Below are 25103 nucleotides of genomic sequence, written 5' to 3'. Positions count from 1 at the left end.
GGCAAGAACGCTGGAGTGGGTTGCCATTTCCTTCTCCAATGCATGAAAGTGAAAAGTGAAAGTGAAGTCGCTCAGTCGTGTCCGAATCTAGAGAGCATCAAACAGCTGTGGGGACTGGAGCCTATGTAACTCTATGGTCTTCATTCCTCAGGTCCAGCTGTCTCTCTTTGCTTGTCTTTGGTCACATCCCCTCAAACTCCCTGCTCAATAATGCTCCTCAGAACAAATTTAATTTCATTGGAAGAATTAGAGGGCATCAGAAATGATCACCTTGAATCTCTCATCCCAAGAGACATTGTTTCATCTGTTTCTTCCTCGATTACTTCAGTCTCAGAACATAATGTATCTTCTATGGATTCTTGTCTTGACTCTGTGCTGGCACCTTGGAACTTCATTTTCCCTTTAGTCTCTTAGCTGCTGCTGCTACCAAGTCGCTTTAGTCGTGTCCGACTCTATGCGAGCCCATAGGCGGCACAGCCCAACAGGCTCCTCTGTCTCTGGGATTCTCCAGGCAAGAATACTGAAGTGGGTTGCCATTTCCTTCTCCAATGCATGAAAGTGAAAAGTGCAAGTGAAGTTGCTCAGTCGTGTCCAACTCTTAGCGACCCCATGGACTGCAGCCCACCAGGCTCCCCTGTCCATGGGATTCTCCAGGCAAGAGTACTGGAGTGGGGTGCCATTGCCTTCTCCAAGTCTCTTAGAGTCTTTAGTTTTTATCTCTTCTTTCTCTTTTTCTTGGCTATATTCCTCCCATCTCAAAAAAGTATTTGTTTACTAGATAATACTAGGGAGTTGTTAATTTGGGAAGTGGATGATGATGACATGATGCTTATGTGGAAAAATCTTTGTCAGTTGGAAAGCCCTCCTGAAGTATTAGTAAAATAACATGATATACATTAAAATACTACGGAAAAAAGTGAGTACAGGGATTGAATGAAACAAGTATGGCAAAATGCTTGTTGACAGCTGTTGACACTAGGTAATGGGTACATTATACTATTCTCTCTACTTTTGTTCATGTTTTAAAAATACCTTCATGGAGTGTTTTTAAAAATCTACCTGTAGAATACACAAATACCCAAAGTAAGACAGACTTTACACAAATATATTTGAAAATCTGGATGAAGTGATCAACTATATAACAAAATATAAATGGCCAAAACCAATTACACAGGTGAATAAAAATTTAAACAGGGAAATTTACCAAACTTTGTAAGTGTAGATAATTTCAGTGCTGTTCAAGACGTCCCAAAGTACAGAAAAGAAAGAAATTTTGCAAAATTTTTTTCTTTTACTTTGTTTTGGGTAAAGCTCAAAGCTTATATATATATATATATAAAACATATGTAAGAGTAGAGAGAATATTATCAAGTATAAGATGCTCACCATCCAGCTCCACAGTTGTCAACCTAAGGCCAGTTTTGTTTTATTCTCCCCATCCCTATTGCTCCCCAAGACTAGGTTATTTTGAAGCAATTCTCAGTCATCATGTCACTAGATTGTCTTTGTGAAGTAAGTATTATTTTTATACCAAACCCCAGAAAATATTATAGAAAACAGAGCATTTCACACAAAAACTAATCAAATATTAGTCAACAGACTCCAACATCGTGTTAAAAGAATACTAATCCTCAGACATATGTGTACTTATCACTGATGCATGTTGATGTATGGCAGAAATCACCACAATGTTATAAAGCAATTATCCTTCAATTAAAAATAAATTAAAAGAATACTAATCATGACAAGGAGAGATTTATTCCTGACCATGCTAATAATTGGCTTCCCAGGTGGGTCAGTGGTAAAGAATTCGCCTGCCAAGCAGGAGACATGGGTTCGATCCCTGGGTCGGGAAGATCCCCTGAAGAAGGAAATGGCAACCCTACTCTAGTATTCTTGCCTGGGAAATCCCATGGAGAGAGGAGCCTGGTGGGCTATAGTCTATGGGGTCGCAAAAGAGCTGGACGTGACCTAGAGACTAAGCAACAACAACAACATACTAATAATTAATATTCAATTTAAATGGTCTAATCATTCCAACTACAAGATAGAGATTGTCAGAGTGTATAAAAAAGCAAGATCCAACTACATCCTGTCACAAGCAGTACTTTTTTTGTTTCCTGACATTTCTTATAAGAAAAAAAAGCCTAAGATTTTTAAATAGCCCTCGCAAAAGATTTTACTCCCAGCACTTCATTTTACTCTCAGATTTCAATGTCACTAATAAGCCCAATGTATTTAATTCATTGAAACAAATATACATGTAAAGCACCATAACTGAAGTTATTTGATACATTTATAACAGTAATTTAGGGTTGTTAAATTAGTATGCATATATTTTTTAGAATTCATAGAACATTTTATGAGTATTGAAGCTGCTTCCGATGCCTTTAGGCAGTCCATCCCAAACTTCCTCAAGCAAGGGTTCTCTAGTCAAGATCAAAATGAAATTACACAGTTTTATTACAATGAACTGTTAAAATGAAGAATGATTAGTATTAATATCTTACTTTGGAAAATGTCTAGGAAAGATTATGCTATAACTTTTTCCTAGTAACCTAGTCTAAAAAATAATCTCTTTGGAGGAAAAATAGTATATATTTACATTAACTTTAAGTTATTTAGGCTACTATTTCCCAAAATACTTTCCTCAGTAAACTAGCTCGTAAAGATGCCAATTGATATTACTGGAAAAGAATAAAGATGAGAAGGGGTTGAACTCTGTTCTGTGTAGAGAGTATAAACATAAACAAGAAAATATCTTGTCTTTATGAAGTTTGTATTCCAGTAGACTCTAGAGGCTATTAATGTTCCATATGCCCTTAAAAAGAATGCATATTCTTCTCAGAGGTGGACTATTCTATAAATTAGTTCAGGTTGATTGATAGTATTGTTTAGGTTTTCTAAATCCATACTGATTTTTCTACCTACTTGTTCTCTCAGATGTTGACAGGGGGTATTGCAGTCTCTCACTTTAATTGTGAATTTTGTCTATTTCTCCTTACGGTCCTATAAGTTGTTGCATCAGGTATTTTGAAGCTATATTATTAAAACATTTAGAATTGTTACCCCTTCTAGATAAGCTGACCCCTTTTTCATTATAAAATGACGCTCTTTGTCTCTGGCATAATTCCTTGCCCAGAAATCTACTCTGTCTGATATTAATGTCACCACTCCAGATTTCTTTTGATTAATGTTATCACCATATATCTTTTCCATCCTTTTAAACAAAAACTTTTGCTAGTAAGAGAATCAGTATAATTCATGCAGAATAAATCTTATCATTTCTCACCCTGAGTATATCTATTTTTTTCATTTAATTCAGACCTGCCAACTTTTTATAAATGCGGCAGTCGACTCTCCCGCAATTGATTACCACATATCTCTAGCCCAGAGTGCTTTGCAAATCTGTCTGACACATCCTGAGCTACAGAATGAAATTTGCTGTCAGCTTATTAAACAGACAAGATGGAGACAGCCACAGAATCAACCAGGACCACTGCAGGTATGTGTTGATACACACACACGCAATTCTGAATGGTGTTGTTTTCCTGATTGTAAGTATAATACATATTCAATATAGACATTTGGAAAATACAAAAAGTATGAAATGGAAAACCAACTATTACTATTTTGATGTATATCCTTTCAGTTTCTATAGTCTATGTATAAATGTATATATGTGGATATTTATACACTCACAGTTTTTCACATTACTAACATTACAGTGTGCATATACTTTTTAAAAACTGTAAAACATAATCATTTCCCCGATAGCCTTCAGCAGTCTTCAGAACATTAATACTAGTTGCATTAATATCAGCTGCTATAGTTTAGGTTTTTCCAATTACCTTTCCTATGATAAATACCGCTACAGTAGACATCTTTGAACCTAGATTTTGTATGCAAGTCCAGTGAATTTCATTGTGTCCACTTCTAGAATTTTCCATATCTTCGGCAATATTCAGTGTAATTCTTCTGTTAATTTCTTTCCAGGTAAAAAGTAGTACTTCACTATTGACTTTGTATACATTTCCTTAATTATTACAGTCCGATTTATTTTCAGGAGGGTTTTAGTCACTTGTGTTTACTCTTCAATGAATGCTTCTTTTAATCTCTGCTTACTGACTCCCTGTCAATCACAGGATAAAATAGAAATTTCTTACCCTAGGCTCTCGGCAGTGGATCTAGGTTTTGTGGGACTTGAAACTTGTGCAATGAATACTAAGAAAAAGAATACAAATTTTATTACTTTTACAAATTTTAAAAGAACAAATGAGCATGTCATATGACTGTGACAGCTCATAGGGCCTGTCCCAGGGATTTGGATGGGACCTGTGCTTGAGCAAGGTTCTGAAACTTAAGCTTCATGTCTATCAGGGGCCCTTCATAATCTGGCTCCAGTGGCCTCCTCTTTCTCCACTTCATTTTATACATCCTGTCTCTAGTGTACAGTGAATGAATAAACTCTCCTTATTCTTCGAACAACCCTGCCTTTGCATCATCCTTCACCTGGCAATCCAGATCTCTCTGCATTCTTCCTACCTGTGGACCTCACAGTCCAGCCCAAGCAACATCCCTCCCGTAGATTCTTTCCTGACTCCTGCATCAGTAATCATTCCGTCCATTGGTTATACTTAAAAAAACATTATTACAGTGTATTAGTGATGCTGTATTATAGAGTCTTCTCCTAGATCGTAATTCTTCAAGGGCAAGGCCTTTCCCCCTTCCCTTTTTTTGTATGACATTTAAAAAAAATATTGAAATTATAGTTACTTAATTAAAAAAATTAAGATATAAAATAGAATACAGACCAGAACAAGAGAATGATAAAAGTCATATATAACTCTATTACCTAGAGATACCTCTGTTAATACTTTTATGCTTGCCCCTTGTTTAGCTATGTATGTGTGTATGTATAGGTAGATCGGTTTTGCTTTTTGTATAAATTATTTTTTTTACTACTTTTCAGTTTGCCCTTTCTTAGTGCAATTACTTATATTTCAGTGAAGGAGTTAACACAGAAATGAACAAAAGGGAACAATTTCCCTAACCTTCTGTGAATATCAAAAAGGATTACTATATGATATCCTCTGATCCCCCAGTTGTAGACAACTGAATACGTAACTAGATGGACTATGGTTCTGCCCCAGTATGAAGCTTTTATGCTTTTATGTATTATAAATGCTGTAAGGAGATGATGTCTATGTGGAAAAAAGCAAAAACATTTTGGGATCAAGAAAGACTCTGATCATCCCTTCACTCTCACCTCCTCTCTCGGTCACACTGTCCCTGACTTAGACCTCTGATGACCACACGGTGTCTAACCTGTGATGCTTCTCTTTGTCCAGGGCTGGCAACTCTTGGCTCTCTGTGTTGGGCTCTTCCTTCCCCATCATCCTTTCCTGTGGCTCCTCAGGCTCCACCTAAAGAGAAATGCAGATTCCAGGTACGCAGAGTTCTAGCCAGCTGTACCATTCATGTGGCCTCTGTGTCTGCAATAAATCCTAGGTATTTAGTAACCTGCCAGGTACATTTGTGGAAGAATGTGTGAAACAAATATTGATACAGGAAGCCTTTGGTTATCATTTATATAGAGCTAGAAAGATATTTCCTTTGTTACATTAAATCTCTTATGGAAGGTTGCACTAAAAGCTTGAAAAGCTGACAAAGAATATTTTAAGTTAAAAGTCTATGTACATTTCAAGTATGAATGTCTTATCATTAGTGGGTGTTCATCCAATAAAAGCAACTATTTTGTTTCCTTATTTTTTCTGTTACTATTTTCTTCACATTTAATTCTTTTGTGTAGAAGACTTCTCTGATAGTTTTCCCACCTTTTATAATTGTATGTATTTGAATTAGCTCAGAATTTTTACTCCTTTGAAAAAGACTTTTCCAATTCACTGTTAGAATGACTTTCTTACAGTGGGGCCTAGGGTGCTCAGCCAAGGGTGATTGGGATCATTTTGTCCAAGAGGTTCATATTAGGTTGTTTAAATAGACTCTGGGACTCAAACAAACAATGAAATGAAAAAACAGCTTGGAAGCAGTAGGAAAATATCTTCCAGCTCATAATATATTTTTGGAGACTCTGTCATCAAGGTCATGTGATTACAATTGTAGTCATTGAGAACCACCTGCCCCCTACAAAGATGAGATTTTAAAGCCCACCTAAAAGGCACTTGAATGCACATATATTTAGGTACATTATCAATCTGCTTTTATAAGTGAAATGAAAATTATATGTAACAAATAAGGACAAATAAGATTTCTATCCAGCTTTTGCTGGATTTATTTACCCCAGCGGCTTTGTTTAAGACTTAACATTTTTAAAGAAGTACATGTTTTGTAAAGAAGGAATATTTATTTATTTGGCTGAGCCAGGTCTTAGCTGTGGCATGTAGGATCTAGTCCCCTGACCACATCAAACCTGAACCCCATGCATTGGGAGCGCAGATCTTAGCCACTGGACCACCAGGGAAGTCCCAGGGAAAATACTTTTTTTGTTTGTTTGTTTGAAGATATTTTCTTATCTTGCTCAGCAGGAATGGCATTAACCGCTGTGTTCTTCAAAAGAGAACTCTCTTCATCATGCACTTCTTAAGTTATCCTGTTCTAGTCTTTATACAGTTATTTTCTTTATATTTGTTAATATAATCACTATATGTTGACCATGTAATGTCTGGTAATTTTAAATTTATTTTGTGATTATAATAATAATACAATAATGATGAAGATTGCTTTGTGGGAAGTCTGGTTTAGTCGGTGAAAGTAAAGACACTAGAATTTGAGAAAAGTGACAGCAGTTAATATTGTCACTCAATAATGATAATATTGTATTAATATATATCAACATTATATAATATTAATTTTATATTTTATATTATTGTGATTATGATAATTAACATTATATAATATTATAGTGAATATAGAATATAGTGAAGTCGCTCAGTCATGTCCAACTCTTTGTGACCCCGTGGACTGTAGCCTACCAGGCCGCCTCTGTCCATGGGATTTTCCAGGCAATAGTCCTGGAGTGGATTGCCATTTCCTTCTCCAGGGGATCTTCCCAACCCAGGGATCAAACCTGGGTCTCCCGCATTGTAGACAGACGCTTTACCGTCTGCGCCACCAGGGAATATTAATGTATATTAATATAGCAGTTAATATTATCATTCAGTAATGATAATATGATATGCTGTCAACATTAGCATGATACGTTGTAATAATGTACACCAAGGAAGGTTTCTAATGGTTTCATATGTCTTAATTAAATTTATTCTTAGGTTTTAAGTTTTGTATTATAGGACAGAATTTGGAAAATATGCCATTTACTGCCAGAGATGTGTAGAAAGAACACAACAGAATGGAGATCGAGAAGCAAGACCCTCAAGAATGGAGATTCTTTCCACCCTTCTTCGAAACCCATATCATCATTCTTTGCCCTTCAGTATCCCTGTGCATTTCATGAATGGAATATATCAGGTAGATTAGACTTTCTACCTAGTGAACACATGCTTAGCCCAGAATCCTGCGTATAACCTCTGTGGTGTTGAGAGGTGACTGTCACCCTACTTCTGTCAGCAGCTGGCAGTGATAAACATGCAAATATATTAGATTTCCTGTCAGGAAAGTTGAGTTTTGAAACAGTTTTGCTAAAAAAGGATGCACACTAAAAAATCCATATTGAATGAAATAAGGGAGGATTTTCATTACCATTATAATTCCGATGGAGAAAAGCAAAAGTACTTCAGTTGAGGGCTTCCCCCAGCAGTGTACCAGCTAGGTGAGGAAATGATCACTGACATGGGGTATGTACAGGCTTGGTCCCTTTAAAGTCTCCACATCTTAGAAATTCTCTGGGAAAACTGTCCAGGCCCTTCCAACTCACATCTAGGTGATTGCGTATTAACGGAAGCAAACATATTCCAAAGCTGGCAATTAGTCTGTGTAGCTCTAAACCTTTTATCATGGAATTCAGATACTTAACTGCATATTAAAGAAACAAAAATGAAATGCTTAAAAGTGTTCATATGTTTAAATGTATTTCTTTTTTGTTTTTTTTCCCCTTTGTTTAAAGATTACATACTGTTCTGTGGTTCATAATGGGCCAGCATGATATCTCTGTGAGAAGTTTATAGCTGTCAAATGATCTTTCTATTTTGAATTCACGTCTGTTGGCTGAAGCCAGGAATTCTTATGTCAGGCTAATGACTAAGATGACATTAATTTTCTCCAGTGGAACTTTGAAAAAAAGTTAAAGCACCTAGATAAATATATGTTATCATTAATCATGCATCAGGTATGCCCTGTTTCCCCCCTGAAATCTAGGTTTGAAATGTGTGTACCTTTTAAGAGAAGGACTATGTTGTTTCTGTTTAGGTAGTCGGATTTGATGCATCCACCACAGTGGAAGAGTTTTTGAATACTTTGAACCAAGATACAGGGATGAGGAAGCCAGCACAGTCTGGATTTGCATTGTTCACAGATGATCCTTCCGGCCGGGATTTAGAGCATTGTCTTCAAGGAAACATCAAGGTAAAACCAACTCCTTTTAAGGAGGCAGACCAAGGAAACAGCAAAGAAGTTATTCTGCTATTTGCAAAAAGTTTAGTTCAAGAATTTTCCAAAAATATAAGCAATCTGATCTTCATAATAAAAAAATATTGTTGGACTTTGTTGAAGCCAAGGAATTCTGAATAAAATCTGTACACACATACATTGTTACTGTTGTTTAATTGCTAAGTCATGTCTGCCTTTCTGTGACCCCATAGATTGTAGCCCACCAGGTTTTTCTGTCCATGGAATTTTCCAGGCAAGAATACTGGAGTGGGTTGCCATTTCCTACTGCAGGGGGTATTCCCGACCCAGAGATCAAACCCACGTCTCCTGCATTGGCAGGCAGATTTTTTTACTACTGAGCCACCAGGGAAACCCCTCACACACATACATCCTATGTGTTAAAGAGAGGAAGAGAATTAATAATAGTAATAATACCCTAAACATTAAGGTAGAAAGAGTGGAGGTATGGAAGCTCTAATAAAATGGTTTTCTATTTTATTCATTCACTCAGCAGTATCCATTTAACTGTATATTGTGTCCTGGGGCTTCCTGGGTAGCACAGTGGAGAAGAATCTGCCTGTCAATGCAGGGGACACAAGAGATGCAGGTTTGATCTCTGGGTCAGGAAGATCCTCTGGAGTAGTAAATGACAACCCGCTCCAGTATTCTTGCCAGGAAAATTCTACAGACAAAGGAGCCTGGCAGGCTACAGTCCATAGGGTTGCCAAAAGTTGGACACGACTGCGTACTCACGAATGCGTACTCACACATTGTGTCCCAGGAGCTGGAGCAGACCCTTTGGGGAATATAAAGAAGGAACAGAAATATTTCCTGTGCAGAGTGAACTTCTAAACCACTTAGGGAAGAATAGCCTTATACACTGATAACTTTAAAATTGAAAATGATGTATAGTTTAAGAATGTGAACATTCTACAGAGGAAAGGATTACATTCAGTGGAAATTAGGGAAGAGCTCAGCTGGACTTTGACTGGTAGAAAATGCACCAGGCTTCCCTGGTGGCTCAGATGGTAAAGAATCTGCCCACAATGTGGGAGACCCAGGTTTGGTCCCTGGGTCAGGGAGATCCGCTAGAGAAGGAAATGGCAACCCACTCCAGTATTCTTGCCTGGAGAATCCCATGGACTGAAGAACCTGGTCGGCTTCAGTCCATGGGGTTGCAAGGAGTCAGACATGACTGAGTAACTAACACACACAAGAAAATGCACCTGTGGAAAAAAGAAGCGATTCCAGACATAGGGAAGATCATGAGCAAAGACAGAGAATTGGAAGATTCTTTAAAAATGTTTTCTAGGTCATAGTAAAATAGCTTTAATGAAGTTTCCATCTAGCGATGGCAATGATTGAAAACAGGATATAGAACCATAAGGAACCTTAGAGAAATAACCCACTTATTTTGCAAATGAGGAAACTGAGGCCTAGAATGAAAAATAATGTATGGCAAATCAAATAGCTGGAACCAGGTCTGGATCCTCTTACTTGACATGGTCTTTATTGCTCTTGGGAATAAGTACCTTGTTATGGAATAAAGGCACTTCTCTGATTTGGAGATGAAATATCTGGGGCAGAGCAAGGGATGTACCCATGAATTTAGAGCATATAAAACATCAGTACTTTCATTTCACTCCCAAAGCCCAACTCCATTTGCAGAATGATCTGTGGATCTTCATAGGTTAAATATGCAATATGTTAAAACTCATACTTAGTTCCTTAGGAGTGCTGGTCAGAAGACAGGATTTCCACCCCAGTCCCACTTGTTTCTTCAGAGGCATTTTGAGGCATCTAGATAAATGAATGTCTTTTTCTTTGTAGTTTCAAGTATATCCTGTTCAGATCAACATTTGTAAATGTAAATTTTTGAGACAGACATTCCTTGAATACTTTTAATAATTGATCAAGGAGATAAGCTAGTATTTTTGGTTGACTTGAGCTGAGTAAATATTAGGGGCTTTGGTGAATAATTGCTTACCCCATGATTTTAAAAACTTTTATTTATCATTCTGTAAATGACAAGATTTTTTAAATTTATCTTGTTCCTGAAGAATTTTTGTTCTTTCCCCAAGAACCTTAACGTTATATTTCAGATTTCTTTGATATAACTTCAGTTGTTCCAATCTTTTTAAACTCAGAAGGTGGAAAAGTTGCTTTTCAGTGACTGAATCATGAAAAAATTCCTGGAATCTTCTTGTTTCCAGTCTCATGTAATCCTTCATTAAGTTTCCTTTTTGAGTAAAAAATTCATGGCCATAGTCCAAAGTTAATGTGTGTCCAAAAGGATAAGAGGGCCATAGAGTGATTTATAATTAAATTCTAAACTCAGAGCTTCAGAAGCTTCAAACAGAAAGCTTCAGTCCATTTGGTTTGATTGCATTAATTGAAAATTTTCAGTCTACAGACATGCTTGTCTTCAAAAAATACCCAATGTGAAAAACATTATGAATCTCCATTTTCTACTTCCCTTCTAGATTTGTGACATTATCTCTAAATGGGAACAGGCTTCTAAAGAACAGCAGCCTGGGAAATGGGAAGGTACGAGAACGGTGCGTCTCACTTATAAAAACAGGTGTGTAGTACCATCGGCAAGCGCCAAAGTAAGAGTATACACTTATTTTCAAATCATGCACCCAGAATTTAGTTTCCTGTCTAATAGCCTTAAAAGTTATATTTATTTATATGTTTTCCTAAAATGGTAGCTCTATTTCTGTAGGAAGAAACTGTCACCTAAAATTTTGTCTCTAATTATAGTCTTTTAATATCGTGAATAATTATATTTTATAAAAATATGTATTTGGACAAAGAAGAAAACTATAAGGAAAAAAGTAGTTGCTCTCTTAGGGTAGTTGATACAGTTTTTCACTTTCAAAATTTCCTTTAACACTAATATTACATTTTTTCCGTAAGACTGAATATTCAAATATCCTACTACAGATCTGTAATAAGAATCGTTTGTTTACCCAAGTCTTTTAGAAGTGGTATGTTTGTATTCATTCATTATTATTCTTTCATATTCTCTCTTCCTCTGTATTTATTGAGCTTCATCTATAAGCCCAGCGCTTAGCTGGATGCTTTTGATGAAATGATAATAAACACACACACAATCCCTGATCTTCAGGAATTTACAGGCTAGTAAGGAAGATGCTTGCTAATTTTTCTCTGAAAGAAAAGCGCATGGCTGTGTGAGAGCACTTAACAAGAATCCTGTCCTAGACTGTAAACTTTGGGAGGCTTCTTTGAGGAAATGATGCTTATGTCAAGGTCAGAAGGAGGCTGAGAGTGAAAGCGTTGAAACGGGTGGAAAAGGATGTACAAAGCCTGTAGAGGGAGGCTGAGCAGTGTTTCAGGAACTGGGAAAGAGCTGGTAGGACTGGAGCACATACTTCCTCAACAAATAAAATTCACTTTAGTATTTATTTATTTATTTTTGGCTGTGCCAGGTCTTTGTTGCTCTGCAAGGACTTTCTCTCGCTGCGGCAAGCGGGGGCCGCTCTCTCGTTGCGATACATAGTTGTCTCATTGTGTTGGCTTCCGCTGCTGCAGAGCACGGGCTCTAGAGCACATGGGCTCAGTAGTTGTGGTGCTTGGGCTTAGTTGCCTCTTGACACGTGGGATCTTCCCAGACCAGCGTTCACACCTGTGTGTCTGGCATTGGTGGGCAGATTCCTAACCACTTGACCACCAGGGAATCCCATAACAGGTACAGTTTTAATAGACTCTAGCATATGGTCATAAACTAGGGTTTTCTTTATTCTTTTTTTTTTAACTTCTTTTCTTCCATGTATGAGCAGAAGGTGGTATTTAATAAACAGTGTTCACCGACCGGGTCATATTAACTGTACAACAACAACAAAAACAAAAACTGTATTTTGCTTCTTTTATTTGACTCTTACACTTCATAAAATAAGGGATCTAAGATATCAGAGTAAGAGCCTGGTAGAATTATTGCTGTAGTCTTGACTTTAAAATTTTTAGAGGCCTACTTTTGGAATATGTTCCTAGCTCTGATATCGGGATGTAAGAAGTAAAGGTACTGTATAACAGAAAGAATGTAACAGCCTTTGATCCAGTTCAGGATCGCTTTTTCTGATGATTTATCCCAGAGAAATACCTACATAAGTGGGCAAGAGTATTCCAGTAGTTCTTATAACAGTGAAAAATAAATGTGTTAAGGGACACACGTTTATTAGTAGGAGAATGGTTAAATAAATATTGTGCCTTCGTACTGTGGATTCCTCTCATACACTCGGCCACTAAAAGGCCACCACTGTTTGAACAGACTCCTTTGATCCGAATAAAAGGTCCAGGTGGTGGTAGTAATAAAGAACCTACCTGCTGGTGCAGGAGACCTAAGAAATACAGGTTCAATCCTTGGGTCAGGAAGATCCCCTGGAGAAGAGAATGGCAACCCACTCCAGTATTCTTGCCTAGACAACCCCATGGACAGCTGGCTAAGGTCCATAGGGTCGCAGAGAGCTGGGCATCACTGAAGTGACTTAGCACATGAGCCACTAGAGCTTCTCTGTTCAGGGATTCATGAGCTGAGTGATTCACAAGAGTTCTGGGTAATGAGACAGTGACTGTTGAGCTTTGGTATCTAAGGTTTTAAAATCCCGTGCTCCTAGAGATATGCAGGATTACTTAGGTAGTAGAAATCGAACAGGCTCTAGTCCTGGAGGCACCTGTTTCCACTCTGGCCCTTTGGTGACTGGCACAAAACAACAGCTGGAAGTTATGGACCTTTTAGATGATTGTTTTAGTTCTGTGGTCGCTGGGAGCAGTGATTCTCAAAGTGTGGGTCCTGGATCTGCAGCTTCAGTATCACATGGAAACACATCGAAATGCCCATTATTTGGTCTCACTTCAGACCTATTGAATTTGAATCTCTGGGGAAAAGGCCCTGGAGTCTGTGTTTTAACAATTCTTCAGGTGATTCTTACTCATGCTAAGTTTGGAGAAGCACTGATCCAGAGGTCATGTTGCTGCCTGTGTCTTTTGTGGAAGGAAGCCAGCCCCTGGACCTGACCTGCTTGGTTTTTTTATGTACTTAGAAGAGGTTCAGGAATTCTTATTTGGTTTTGTTGGCACTAAATGGAATTAAGTCCATGTCTAAAACTATTGCTAATAATGCATATCTTACGAATGCTGAATACATACTGATTTTTACTATGATGGCCACAGTTGGAACCAAAATGAAATGGATGAAATGGAGAAAAGTGGTCTGAAAGAGACATAAGAATAATGTGCCAGCTCTAGCAAACTCCACCAGGAAGGACAAAAGCAGTCATGAATAACACATTGCCTTGTTAGCAAAAAAAAAATACAATTTCATGACAGTATCTTTGACATCAGAAGAAAAGCAACTCAATTATAAGGTTTAATTTTTAACAGGAATCTGAAATGGCTGGGTAGCCACAGCTATGAGTAAGTACTGTTTCTAAATGTGATCATGCTTTGCATATGTGTATAAATAGCTTAGGAAATAAGCCCTAATGCCCAGTGACACAGTTAGGAGGGGAACTGGCTGTGACCTACCACACAGCTACAGACTTAATTCTTCATCTGTCAAGCACCACTGTGCTAAGCAAAACTAAAGCACCACCTCTCTTTATCATGGAATTTTTATTTATGTTTAGTAATTTATAGAATTTTAATTATTTAGATTATAGGCTAAAGATCCAACCAGTAGGTTTTGAACTTGTTCTCATTTGGAAAACTCTTTAGTAATAAAACTATTTGGTAATGTTTAAATTCTATTCATATTTATTAATAAAACACTTATTTAATTTGGTTTAAATTATTTGTCTATTTGAAATTCCAAAATCAAGGCATGTTTTTAACAAAACTAAGCTGGCAAGGGTCTTTCCCTGCAGAGAACAGCTCTTCTTTATCCCGTCTTTGAAACAGAAGTTTATTATCAGTAATTCTGTGTTGTTTTTATTTTCTGGAGCATAGTTTAAGGTTCCCATCTCTGCCACCTTAGTGCACTGTGAGAGCATGTATATTAAATCCTAAACCGAGAAGCCTCTTGGCAGGTCACCTAGTTTATCCCATTTCTTCCAGCTGTGTTCACACCAAAAAAAAAAAGCTTCCTGTATGAAGAGACTCTTGTGAGTCTAAAGACCTCTAGAGAAGAATCATCATAGTAGTAGTAATAATAACTACCACCAATATTTATTGAGCACTTAACCATATACCAGGCCCTGTGCTGAGCTCTTTATATGCATCATCTCATTTAATCCTAACAGCACATCTCGGTAAGTATTATCATCCTCTCCATCTTATAGATGAGGAAACTGAAGCCTTAGAGTTACACCATTTACCCAAGGCTACAGAAGGGTTTTTCAAGGTTTTTCTGACAAATAATTTCCATATTTTTCAATTCTCACCACCATTCATTTATCCATTCATGCCATAAACATCTGTCCAGTGTCTGCCAGTGCCAGGTCTCATTGAAGCCCTAGAGTTTCAAAGGTGAGTGGATGTTTCCTGCCTTCTAGACCCTTACAGCTCGTGTAAGACATGAATTCTTAGTAATGTGACTACTGCCGTGGCAGTCACACTCTGGCGGAGCAGTGAAGAACATGGCCTCTGCACAGAAACAGCTGGATTAGCATCCTGGCTCCCCCACTCGCTCTGTGGCCATGAGCAAGTCACTCACCGTCTCTGGGCCTCAGGTCCCCTTGACGTGAAATGGAGATGAAAACAGTACCTGCTTAGGGTCACCTGAAGGACTAAATGTTAGCAGATGTAAAGCATTTGGATCAGGGCCTGCGTACACAGTAGATGCCCCAATGATATTCGCTCTCACTGTGAATATCACATGTCTGTGTGCAAGATGTTGTGGGAGCAGAGAGGAAGGCCTCGCAGAATGATGACTCCTGAGCGCAGGACTAGAGGTGGTGGCCGTAGAGGCCGGAGGAGAACAGGGAAGGCGGGGCCGGTCACAATTGCAGGTTTTGTAGTGTTATCAGCAGGCCATGGTGGACAGAGGAGTGAAGGGAGAGTGAAGGCAAGCTGCTTCCTCAGTAGGCTTACGTGGTGATGAGAAAGGCAATAGGAAATACATGCTCTGAGGACTGGAATCTGGAGCTGGCTGGAGGCGGGCTAAAGGAGTACCCAGCAGTACTGGGAGAGCTCTGCACCATTGGGGTGGTGTGTGTTTGCTGTCACTGGTCCACACAGTGATGTGGTTCCCATCACACGGTATTCAGTTTCCTCGATGTCAAGTGAGGATATTTGGGAATGCCCCTGCCGGGCACGTGTGCCCTCCTGCTGTGACAGAAGCCCCACTTTTCTGCCTCAGACCCCCTCAGGGTTGGGGAGCAGTCGGAAGCTAGTCATATTGAGACAGACTCAGATCGTGTTCCTGGGGCCTTTCCTATTCAAGATCTGTGGGTTTGATTTTCTGACTTCTTTATCATTCTGGGGACTCGTTAGTTCCTCTCCACATTCTCTCCAAATCCCTGTGTAGTTGTTGGAGTCCACACTGTTCCGTTAGGGGCTTGAGCCTATGATTCCTACAAGTTGTGTCCCTGTATGTGTGTCTGGAATTGTTTTTCTCTTCTGTGCCCATAGTGCTTCATCTTCCCTTCCCAGGTGCAGTCTTCCTGGCATGCCAGGAATGATAGAAGATGCACTTTAGCTCTTCTTGTCTGTAGCCGTTTGAACATTTGGTTCTTTTTTCCCTCCTATTGTATTAGCAATTCAAACTTTAACCAAGAACCTTCCAATGGCTCAGTTCAGTTCAGTTTGCTTGCTCAGTCACGTCCGACTCTTTGCGACCCCATGAATCACAGCACACCAGGCCTCCCTGTCCATCACCAACTCTCAGAGTTCACCCAAACTCATGTCCATCGAGTCGGTGATGCCATCCAGCCATCTCATCCTCTGTCGTCCCCTTCTCCTGCCCCCAATCCCTCCCAGCATCAGGGTCTTTTCAATGAGTCAACTGTTTGCATCAGGTGGCCAAAGTATTGGAGTTTCAGCTTCAGCATCAGTCCTTCCAATGAACACCCAGGACTTATCTCATTTAGGATGGACTGGTTGGATCTCCTTGCAGTCCAAGGGACTCTCAAGAGTCTTCTTCAACACCACAGTTCAAAAGCATCAATTCTTTGGCACTCAGCTTTCTTCACAGTCCAACTCTCACATCCATACATGACCACTGGAAAAACCATAGCCTTGACTAGATGGACCTTTGTTGGCAAAGTAATGTCTCTGCTTTTGAATATGCTGTCTAGGTTGGTCGTAACCTTCCTTCCAAGGAGTAAGTGTCTTTTACTTTCATGGCTGCAATCACCATCTGCAGTGATTTTGGAGCCCCCCCAAAAAATAAAGTCTGACACTGTTTCCACTGTTTCCCCATCTATTTCCCATGAAGTGATGGGACTGGATGCCATGATCTTCGTTTTCTGAATGTTGAGCTTCAAGCCAACTTTTTCACTCTCCTCTTTCACTTTCATCAAGAGGCTTTTTAGTTCCTCTTCACTTTCTGCCATAAGGGTGGTGTCATCTGCATATCTGAGGTTATTGATACTTCTCCCAGCAATCTTGATTCCAGCTTGTGCTTCTTCCAGCCCAGCGTTTCTCATGATAAATTCTGCATATAAGTTAAATAAGCAGGGTGACAATATACAGCCTTGATGTACTCCTTATCCTATTTGGAACCAGTCTGTTGTTCCATGTCCGGTTCTAACTGTTGCTTCCTGACCTACGTATAGGTTTCTCAAGAGGCAGGTCAGGTGGTCTGGTATTCCCATCTCTTTCAGAATTTTCCACAGTTTATTGTGATCCACACAGTCAAAGGCTTTGGCATAGTCAATTAAGCAGAAGTAGATGTTTTTCTGGAACTCTCTTGCTTTTTCCATGATCCAGCGGATGTTGGCAATTTGATCTCTGGTTCCTCTACCTTTTCTAAATCCAGCTTGAACATCTGGAAGTTCACGGTTCACATATTGCTGAAGCCTGGCTTGGAGAATTTTGAGCATTACTTTCCTAGCATGTGAGATGAGTGCAATTGTGCGGTAGTTTGAGCATTCTTTGGCATTGCCTTTCTTTGGGATTGGAATGAAAACTGACCTTTTCCAGTCCTGTGGCCACTGCTGAGTTTTCCAAATTTGCTGGCATATTGAGTGAACACTTTCACAGCATCATCTTTCAGGATTTGAAATAGCTCCACTGGAATTCCATCACCTCCACTAGCTTTGTTCGTAGTGATGCTTTCTAAGGCCCACTTGACTTCACATTCCAGGGTATCTGGCTCTAGGTGAGTGATCACACCATCATGATTATCTGGGTCATGAAGATCTTTTTTGTACAGTTCTGTGTATTCTTGCCACCTCTTCTTAATATCTCTGCTTCTTTTAGGTCCATACCATTTCTGTCCTTCATTGAGCCCATCTTTGCATGAAATGTTCCCTTGGTATCTCTAATTTTCTTGAAGAGATCTCTAGTCTTTCCCATTCTGTTGTTTTCCTCTATTTCTTTGCATTGATCGCTGAGGAAGGCTTTCTTATCTCTCCTTGCTATTCTTTGGAACTCTGCATTCAGATGCTTATGTCTTTCCTTTTCTCCTTTGCTTTTCACTTCTCTTCTTTTCATAGCTATTTGTAAGGACTCCCCAGACAGCCATTTTGCTTTTTTGCATTTCTTTTCCATGGGGATGGTCTTGATCCCTGTCTCCTGCACAATGTCACAAACCTCCGTCCATAGTTCATCAGGCACTCTGTCTATCAGATCTAGTCTCTTAAATCTATTTCTCAGTTCCACTGTATAATCATAAGGGATTTAATTTAGGCCATACCTGAATGGTCTAGCGGTTTTCCCTACTTTCTTCAGTTTAAGTCTGAATTTGGTAATAAGGAGTTCACGATATAAGCCACAGTCAGCTCCCAGTTTTGTTTTTGCTGACTGTATAGAGCTTCCAGTGGCTACACTTAGCTAAATAAACCCTAGTGCATGATGGTTATGAATAAGACATAGTTCTTAACTTCAAGTGAAGGAAATATGCCAAGTACAAAAATGTTCACATGCCAGAAAAGGAGGGCTTTCATCTTAAATTTTATTCTTTTTGTTCTATATCCTTTTGCTGACATCATTTTGAATTGAGAATCTATTTCTGTTACCCAACCGTGTTCTTCTATCAGTTAACAGTTTGCCATCATGCAGACACAGATAATTATTTTTTTCAAGAAACCACTCTGAATGATGGCCCAGGCCAGTGATTCTTAAGCTGCTGTGAACAGAAGGAATTATCAGAGCAATGGGGAAGAGGTGCTTTTCAGAGTACACCCCCCCATGCTTCCCCTGAGATTCTGACCTGCTGCCCTCTCATTTCTTGCTATTTGAGATAATTACCATCAGAAATTTTGTAACTGATGATAGTGTGTCCTCTCCTTCAAGTGGATGGGGAAAAAAGGCTGGAAATCCAGTTATAGTTAATTGAGCACACGCCTGACAGATGCCAGATCTCAGTCTCTCTTTTCCTGCCTCGGTGTCGTCATGACAGTGTTAAGGTGCGTCACCGTGCTGCTTACCCGCCCCACTGCTGCAGCGTTTACAGGGCTCTCTGCCTGCTCTGTAGCCTGGAGTCAGAGCCTTAGAAACCTCATATAAAGAAGTGGCACAGGACTTCCCTCGTGGTCCAGTGGTTAAGAATCTTCCTTGCAATACAGAGGACACGAGTTCAATCCCTGGTTGGGGAGCTAAGGTCCCACATGCCACAGGGCAGCTAAGCTGGGGCCCTTACACCGCAACTAGAAGAGACTCCACGTGCTGCAAGAAAAGATCTGCATGGTGCAAAAGAAGATTTGGCATGATGCATCTAAGATCCAACACAGCCAAATAAATAAAATTTAAAAGAACAAGGAAACAGTACAGTGATTAAATACAGAGGATCACTGAATTGATGAAGAAAGACCTAGGCGAACAAAAGCCAGATCGTATTTCAACAAGTAATAATGATAGCCTGTAAACTATATTTGAGATCCTAGGGCTGTTTATCAGAATGTGGCCAAAAAAGAGTCAAAACATTTAAATGTGCAATTACTTTTAGATAGATGTACTATCTTTTAGATTCCTGGAGAAAACTGCCCCTATTTGACCATTTGATACTGATTTTTAATTGAAACCTTCATTTCCTAATCCCTGTTATATCCAAGGAGTGTAGGAAAGACCATGAGTGTTTTTAGAATTGGGTTTATACAGCCCACTGGTATCAGGTCCTTCCTCAGTAGCAGCTAAGGTATTTCAGAGCATAAAAATAGCACAGAAGCACCCCTCAAGCTCAGCTTCAGAGCGGTTTTTCTCAGTTTGCTGGTAAATGTTATAAAGAATAGAAATAGAGGTCATCAACAGATCGTAATGATCTAAGTTTGTATCATTGAGAGAACTATTGTTAGAACAACCCCATATCAGTCCTCTGGATTTCTCTTTACCTTCTTCTTTTGTAAGTATATCATTTAATTAAAAATTTCCTCTTTTTTTACAGATTATATTTCTCAATGCAAGTTCGAGGAGAGACTGATAGAGAAAAGTTGCTGTTAATGTATCAGACAAATGATCAAATAGTAAATGGACTTTTTCCTCTGAACAGGGACCTGGCATTAGAAATGGCAGCTCTTTTAGCTCAGGTAACTTCCATGCTATGTAGAGCAATATTTTGTAAAGGTAAAATACTAATTTCTTCACTGAATTAAACATACTAAAACAATATACCTTTCGTAATTGTTTAAATTCAGTTTGCTGTGATTAACACCTTAAGAATTACAGGCATTATGATTACAGTTTGACTCCCATTGCTGACAATTGCAGTGATGCAGAATGAGACAATGTACCGTAAAGATAACCTAGTTTCTTAATTGCCTTGAAAGTATCCCACTAGGTTTTGCATTTAATAAAGGATTTTGAGTGTTGAGCTATGGGGTTGTGGATGCCTTGCTGAAAATGTTCAGTAACCAAGTAAGATCATTCTTTTAAAAAGCTAAAACATTTTCTTCTATTGATATTTACCTGTTATGTCAATTAAGATTAAGTTAAGATGACTATAAACCGTACATGCAAATTAATAGTGACAATCAAAAAAAGAAATATTGGTATTATTTGTCCCTCACATAGAAAGTGTTGGGGCCCAAGGCAGTCTGCCCCCAAATATGCCTCAGTGACATGTTGATTATTTTGAATTAAAGTTACTTTAGAAACAACTGGTGGGAAAAAAAATGATATATACTTAAAAAACACTCCAACGTCCCTCTTTTGCCCTAAAAGCTGAAAATAAATCTCCCATGTGAAGGTGTCCTCCCTCTAGGAGGAGGATAGAAAGAATCCTTGTCAGCAGTTAAGCAGTCAAAGCTAAGAAAGCTGTATAAACAAACTGTTACTACTTCACTAGTCTTCTACACCAAACACAAGGCTCTTTGTTTTGTTAGATCTTGGTAACTGTTTCTTTGTCTAAAAATGATATATAAATAGCTTGCTTTGGTCATTTCAGGGGTTTTGTATCTATAAGTGGGCTTCCCTGGGGGCTCTTTGGGTAAAGAACCTGCCTGCCAATACAGGAGATGTAAGAGACATGGGTTCGATCCCTGGGTTGGGAAGATCCTCTAGAAGAGGACATAGCAACCGACCCCAGTATTCTTGCCTGGGGAATCTCATAGACAGAGGAGCCAAGGGGCCTACTGTCCATAGGGTCACAGAGTCAGCATGACTAAAACGACTTAGCATGCATACAGCGTATCTCTGAGACCTCTGTGCACTCAGCTGGTTAATTTCTCCTGATAATCGGTCTGGTGTCAGTTCAATTATTAGACCAAGTTAAAGTTCTCTAGATGGATAGTGGGGAGAAATCTTCCCCTCCCCAGCGGGAGATAGGCATTCTGGTGTGTCTCCAGTCAAGAGGGACGTGTACTTTGTCCTCGCCTCCGTTCTGTCGTCATTTTCATGGTCCTGGGGATCTGCCAGAGCTCCAGCCATTACATCAGTGTTCCAGGCATCAGAATGGAGGAAGAACTGAAGAAGGGCATGCCTTCCTACTTTTGAGAATCTTCCTAGCAGTTATATAGAACGTTTCCATTTATGTTTCTTTGGTCAAACTTAAGTCACCTGATCTTGCCAACCTACAAGAGACACTAGAAAATGTGGTCTCAGCTGGGCAGCAATGAGCGTTAAAAAATTCAAAGGTTTTATTACTCAGAAAGATAAGAGAATGGTCATGAAAGGCAATGCAGAGTCCCTACCCCACCTGGGTCTCTGCACATTTTAATTAAGGGAAAATGATGTGTTGTTGGCTTAGATTCCCCAGGGTTTTCAGTCTCCTCACTCCTACCATCTCAAGACATCTTAGTCACTCTCTTCATTTTATCTACCACCTATGCCCGTGATTCCCAGAGCTTCTCTCTCAGTTCATATTGCTTTCATGGGCTCCTTAAGTTCAGCATATCAGGAGCTAATCGTCTTCCTTTTTCTTTCTTCACATTTGCATCTTCTCTGTGACATTGCCTCTGTTCCATCTGCCAGTTCAGTTCAGTTCATTCGCTCAGTCATGTGCAAATCTTTGCAACCCCGTGTACTGCAGCACGCCAGGCTTCCCTGTCTATCACCAACTCCCTGAACTTGATTAAACTCATGTCCATCGAGTTGGTGATGCCATCCAACCATCTCATCCTCTGTCACCCCCATCTCCTCCTGCCTTCAATCTTTCCCAGCATCAGGGTCTTTTCCAGTGAGTCAGTTCTTTGCATCAGGTGGCCAAAGTATTGGAGTTTCAGCTTCACCATCAGTCCTTCCAATGAATATTCAGGACTGATTTCCTTTAGGATTGACTGGTTTGATCTCTCTGCAGTCCAAGGGACTCTCAAGAGTCTTCTCCAACACCACAGTTCAAAAGCATCAGTTCTTTGGTGCTCAGCTTTCTTTATAGTCCAACTCTCACATCCATACATGACTACTGGAAAAAACATAGCTTTGACTAGATGGACTTTAGACCACAAAGTAATGTCTCAACTTTTTGATATGCTCTCTAGGTTGGTCATAACTTTTCTTCCAAAGAGCAAGCATCTTTTAATTTCATGGCTGCAATCACCATCTGCAGTGACTTTGGAGCCCAGAAAAATAAAGTCTCTCACTGTTTCCATTGTTTCCCCATCTGTTTGCCATGAAGTGATGGGATGGGATGCCATGATCTTAGTTTTCTGAATGTTGAGTTTTAAACCAACTTTTTCACTTCTCCTCTTTGACTTTCATCAAGAGGCTGTTTAGTTCTTCTTTGCTTTCTGCCATAAGGGTGGTGTCATCTGCATATCTGAGGTTATTGATACTTCTCCCGGCAATCTTGATTCCAGCTTGTGCTTCATCCAGCCTGGCATTTCACATGATGTACTCTGCATATATGTTAAATAAGCAGGGTGACAGTACACAGCCTTGACACACTCCTTTCCCGATTTGGAACCAGTCTGTTGTTCCATGTCCAGTTCTAACTGTTGCTTCTTGACCTACATACAGATTTCTCAGGAGACAGGTAAGGTGGTCTGGTATTCCCGTCTCTAAGAATTTTCCACAATCTGCCAAGCAAGCTTCAAATCCAGGAATCACCCCTGCCGCTGCCCTCCCTCTCCCTTCCCCCCCATCTCCGGGACCCTGTCCCCTCCTCTCCATGCTGACTGCCATTGCTGTGGTTCAGACCATCATCATATCCTGCCTGCTCTTCTGCATGAGGCTTCTAACTAATTTGTTTTTCTCTGGTCTGGTCCCCCACATACTTTTATTCTCCAAACAGAATCTAGAGAGATAGTTCCAGTTGCCTATTGCTTCATAGTAAATGACTCCAAGACTCGGCCCCAAATGACAATTAGGGCAGGGATATGTAACAGCAGCTTGTCTCTGCTTCATATGGGATCAGTAGGCATAACTTGTAGACTGGTTGTGACTCTATAGCTTAGGGCTGGAATCACCTGAAAGGTTCGTTCACTCACACATCTGGTGGCTGATGCCGGCTGTTATTTGGAACTTAGATCAATTGGAACACCTGCTTGTCCCCTCTTCAAGTGTCTGCTTGTGCTTCCTCACAGAATGGTGGTAGGGTGACAAGAGCAATGTTCCAGAAGAGACAATATGTGGAAGCTGCCATTTTCCTAAGGTTGGGCCTAGAAACTGTGCCATGGTGGTTTTTCAGGCAGCACTGATAATACAGTGACTGGAATGGAGATACTGAAAAAACTTGTGAATCACTGCATCATTCCCTTGTTTACATGGAAGGACTGTCATGATCTAAACTCTTCTTGCCTCGCCAACCTCATCCCTTAATACTCTCTATCTTGAACTTTATGGTCCTGAGTTGTATATGATTCACTTATTCTTTCCTTTTATGCGTTACTTGTTTGTCTCCTCTGTTTACATACCTCTGCTCCCATGCCTCTACCTGTTAACTTCAGGTGATCCTTTCATTTTTATCTTAGGTGTCACTCATACCAGAAACCTTTCTTGAATTCTTCCTGGATTGGTTAAATGTTCCTCTTAAGGTTTCGGTAATGCCTTGCATGTATCTATTACTGTCCTGACCCCAATGGCCCTCCTGAAAGCAAGGGCTCTCCTTATTCATCTTTGTATCTAGCACAGTGCTTTATACACAGTCCATTCTCCACCATGTTCTTGGATGCATGAATAGTTGATAATTTACTTTCATAGTAACTTTATGGTCATCAGACTCTAAAGCATTCATACTACACCTAGTATTCCGTTTTTGCAGTGATAAAAAGCTGAGGAAAGAACTAAGTCACATATTTTCTTGGTGATAGGATTAGGAGTAATTTCTTATCATGTGCTGGGCTTTGATTATCTGCTTATCTAGGCTTTGATTCTCTAACATCACAGAGGCCCTGTTAAAATCACTCTCATTTTTGCTAAAATTTAAGTTCGTTTTCTTAACGCTTAATTTTGTGGAGAAAGAAAAAATTATCTCCAGGAAAAATTATCACATTCTCTGGAAATACATACTTCTAATGTTTTAGATGAATTTTTGAAAGGAGTAGAAAGGTAAAACAATGCATCTAGAAAATTCTGAGTGCTTTACTAACTAAAAAGTATTATTTCTCCATCTACAAAAGGAAAAGGAAATAATACCTCTGATCACTTCTTCAGAGTAGTTTTTGCAGAGATAAATGAAATACACTAAGGAAATCTGAGCTCTGTAGAAGATAAAGTTATTTCTGTTGTAATTTGAGTATTAGTAGGTCCTTGTTGATGTCCTCTGTCTTAATCAGGAAGTTCTTGGAGCTGATGTTCTAATTGTATATGGTGTCTGGTAATGTGCCATGTTGATGTGAGGCATATGGGGAAAGCATGCATGCTCGGTTGCTAAGTTTTTTCCCACTTTGTGTGACCCCATGGACTTCTTTTGAGGAGAAAATGGCAACCCACTCCAATATTCTTGTCTGGAGAATTCCATGGACAGACGAGTCCATGGGGTTGCACAGAGTCAGACACGACTGAGCAATTAATACACACACATGGACTATAGCCTGCCAGGCTCC

General features: G+C 39.5%; 1 protein-coding gene across 4 annotated transcripts in view; it reads left to right on the top strand.

Moving 5' to 3' along the window:
• PLEKHH2 (pleckstrin homology, MyTH4 and FERM domain containing H2) overlaps positions 1–25103 on the top strand; it is a 101911-nt gene that overhangs the window by 66907 nt on the left and 9901 nt on the right. For 2 of the 4 annotated variants that reach the window (XM_069583450.1, XM_069583451.1), the window contains 6 exons: positions 3326–3505; positions 5352–5449; positions 7311–7488; positions 8386–8541; positions 11049–11146; positions 20069–20210. In XM_069583450.1, the coding sequence (XP_069439551.1) occupies positions 3326–3505; positions 5352–5449; positions 7311–7488; positions 8386–8541; positions 11049–11146; positions 20069–20210 (852 nt within the window). The remainder of the gene's footprint in view (positions 1–3325; positions 3506–5351; positions 5450–7310; positions 7489–8385; positions 8542–11048; positions 11147–20068; positions 20211–25103) is intronic. The other 2 variants (XR_011255713.1, XR_011255712.1) reach the window with 2 other exon arrangements.

This window comes from Ovis canadensis, chromosome 3 (assembly GCF_042477335.2).
Source record: "Ovis canadensis isolate MfBH-ARS-UI-01 breed Bighorn chromosome 3, ARS-UI_OviCan_v2, whole genome shotgun sequence".
In the NCBI taxonomy this organism is placed as follows: Eukaryota; Metazoa; Chordata; class Mammalia; order Artiodactyla; family Bovidae; genus Ovis; species Ovis canadensis.
This window is presented reverse-complemented; position numbering and strand designations above follow the sequence as displayed.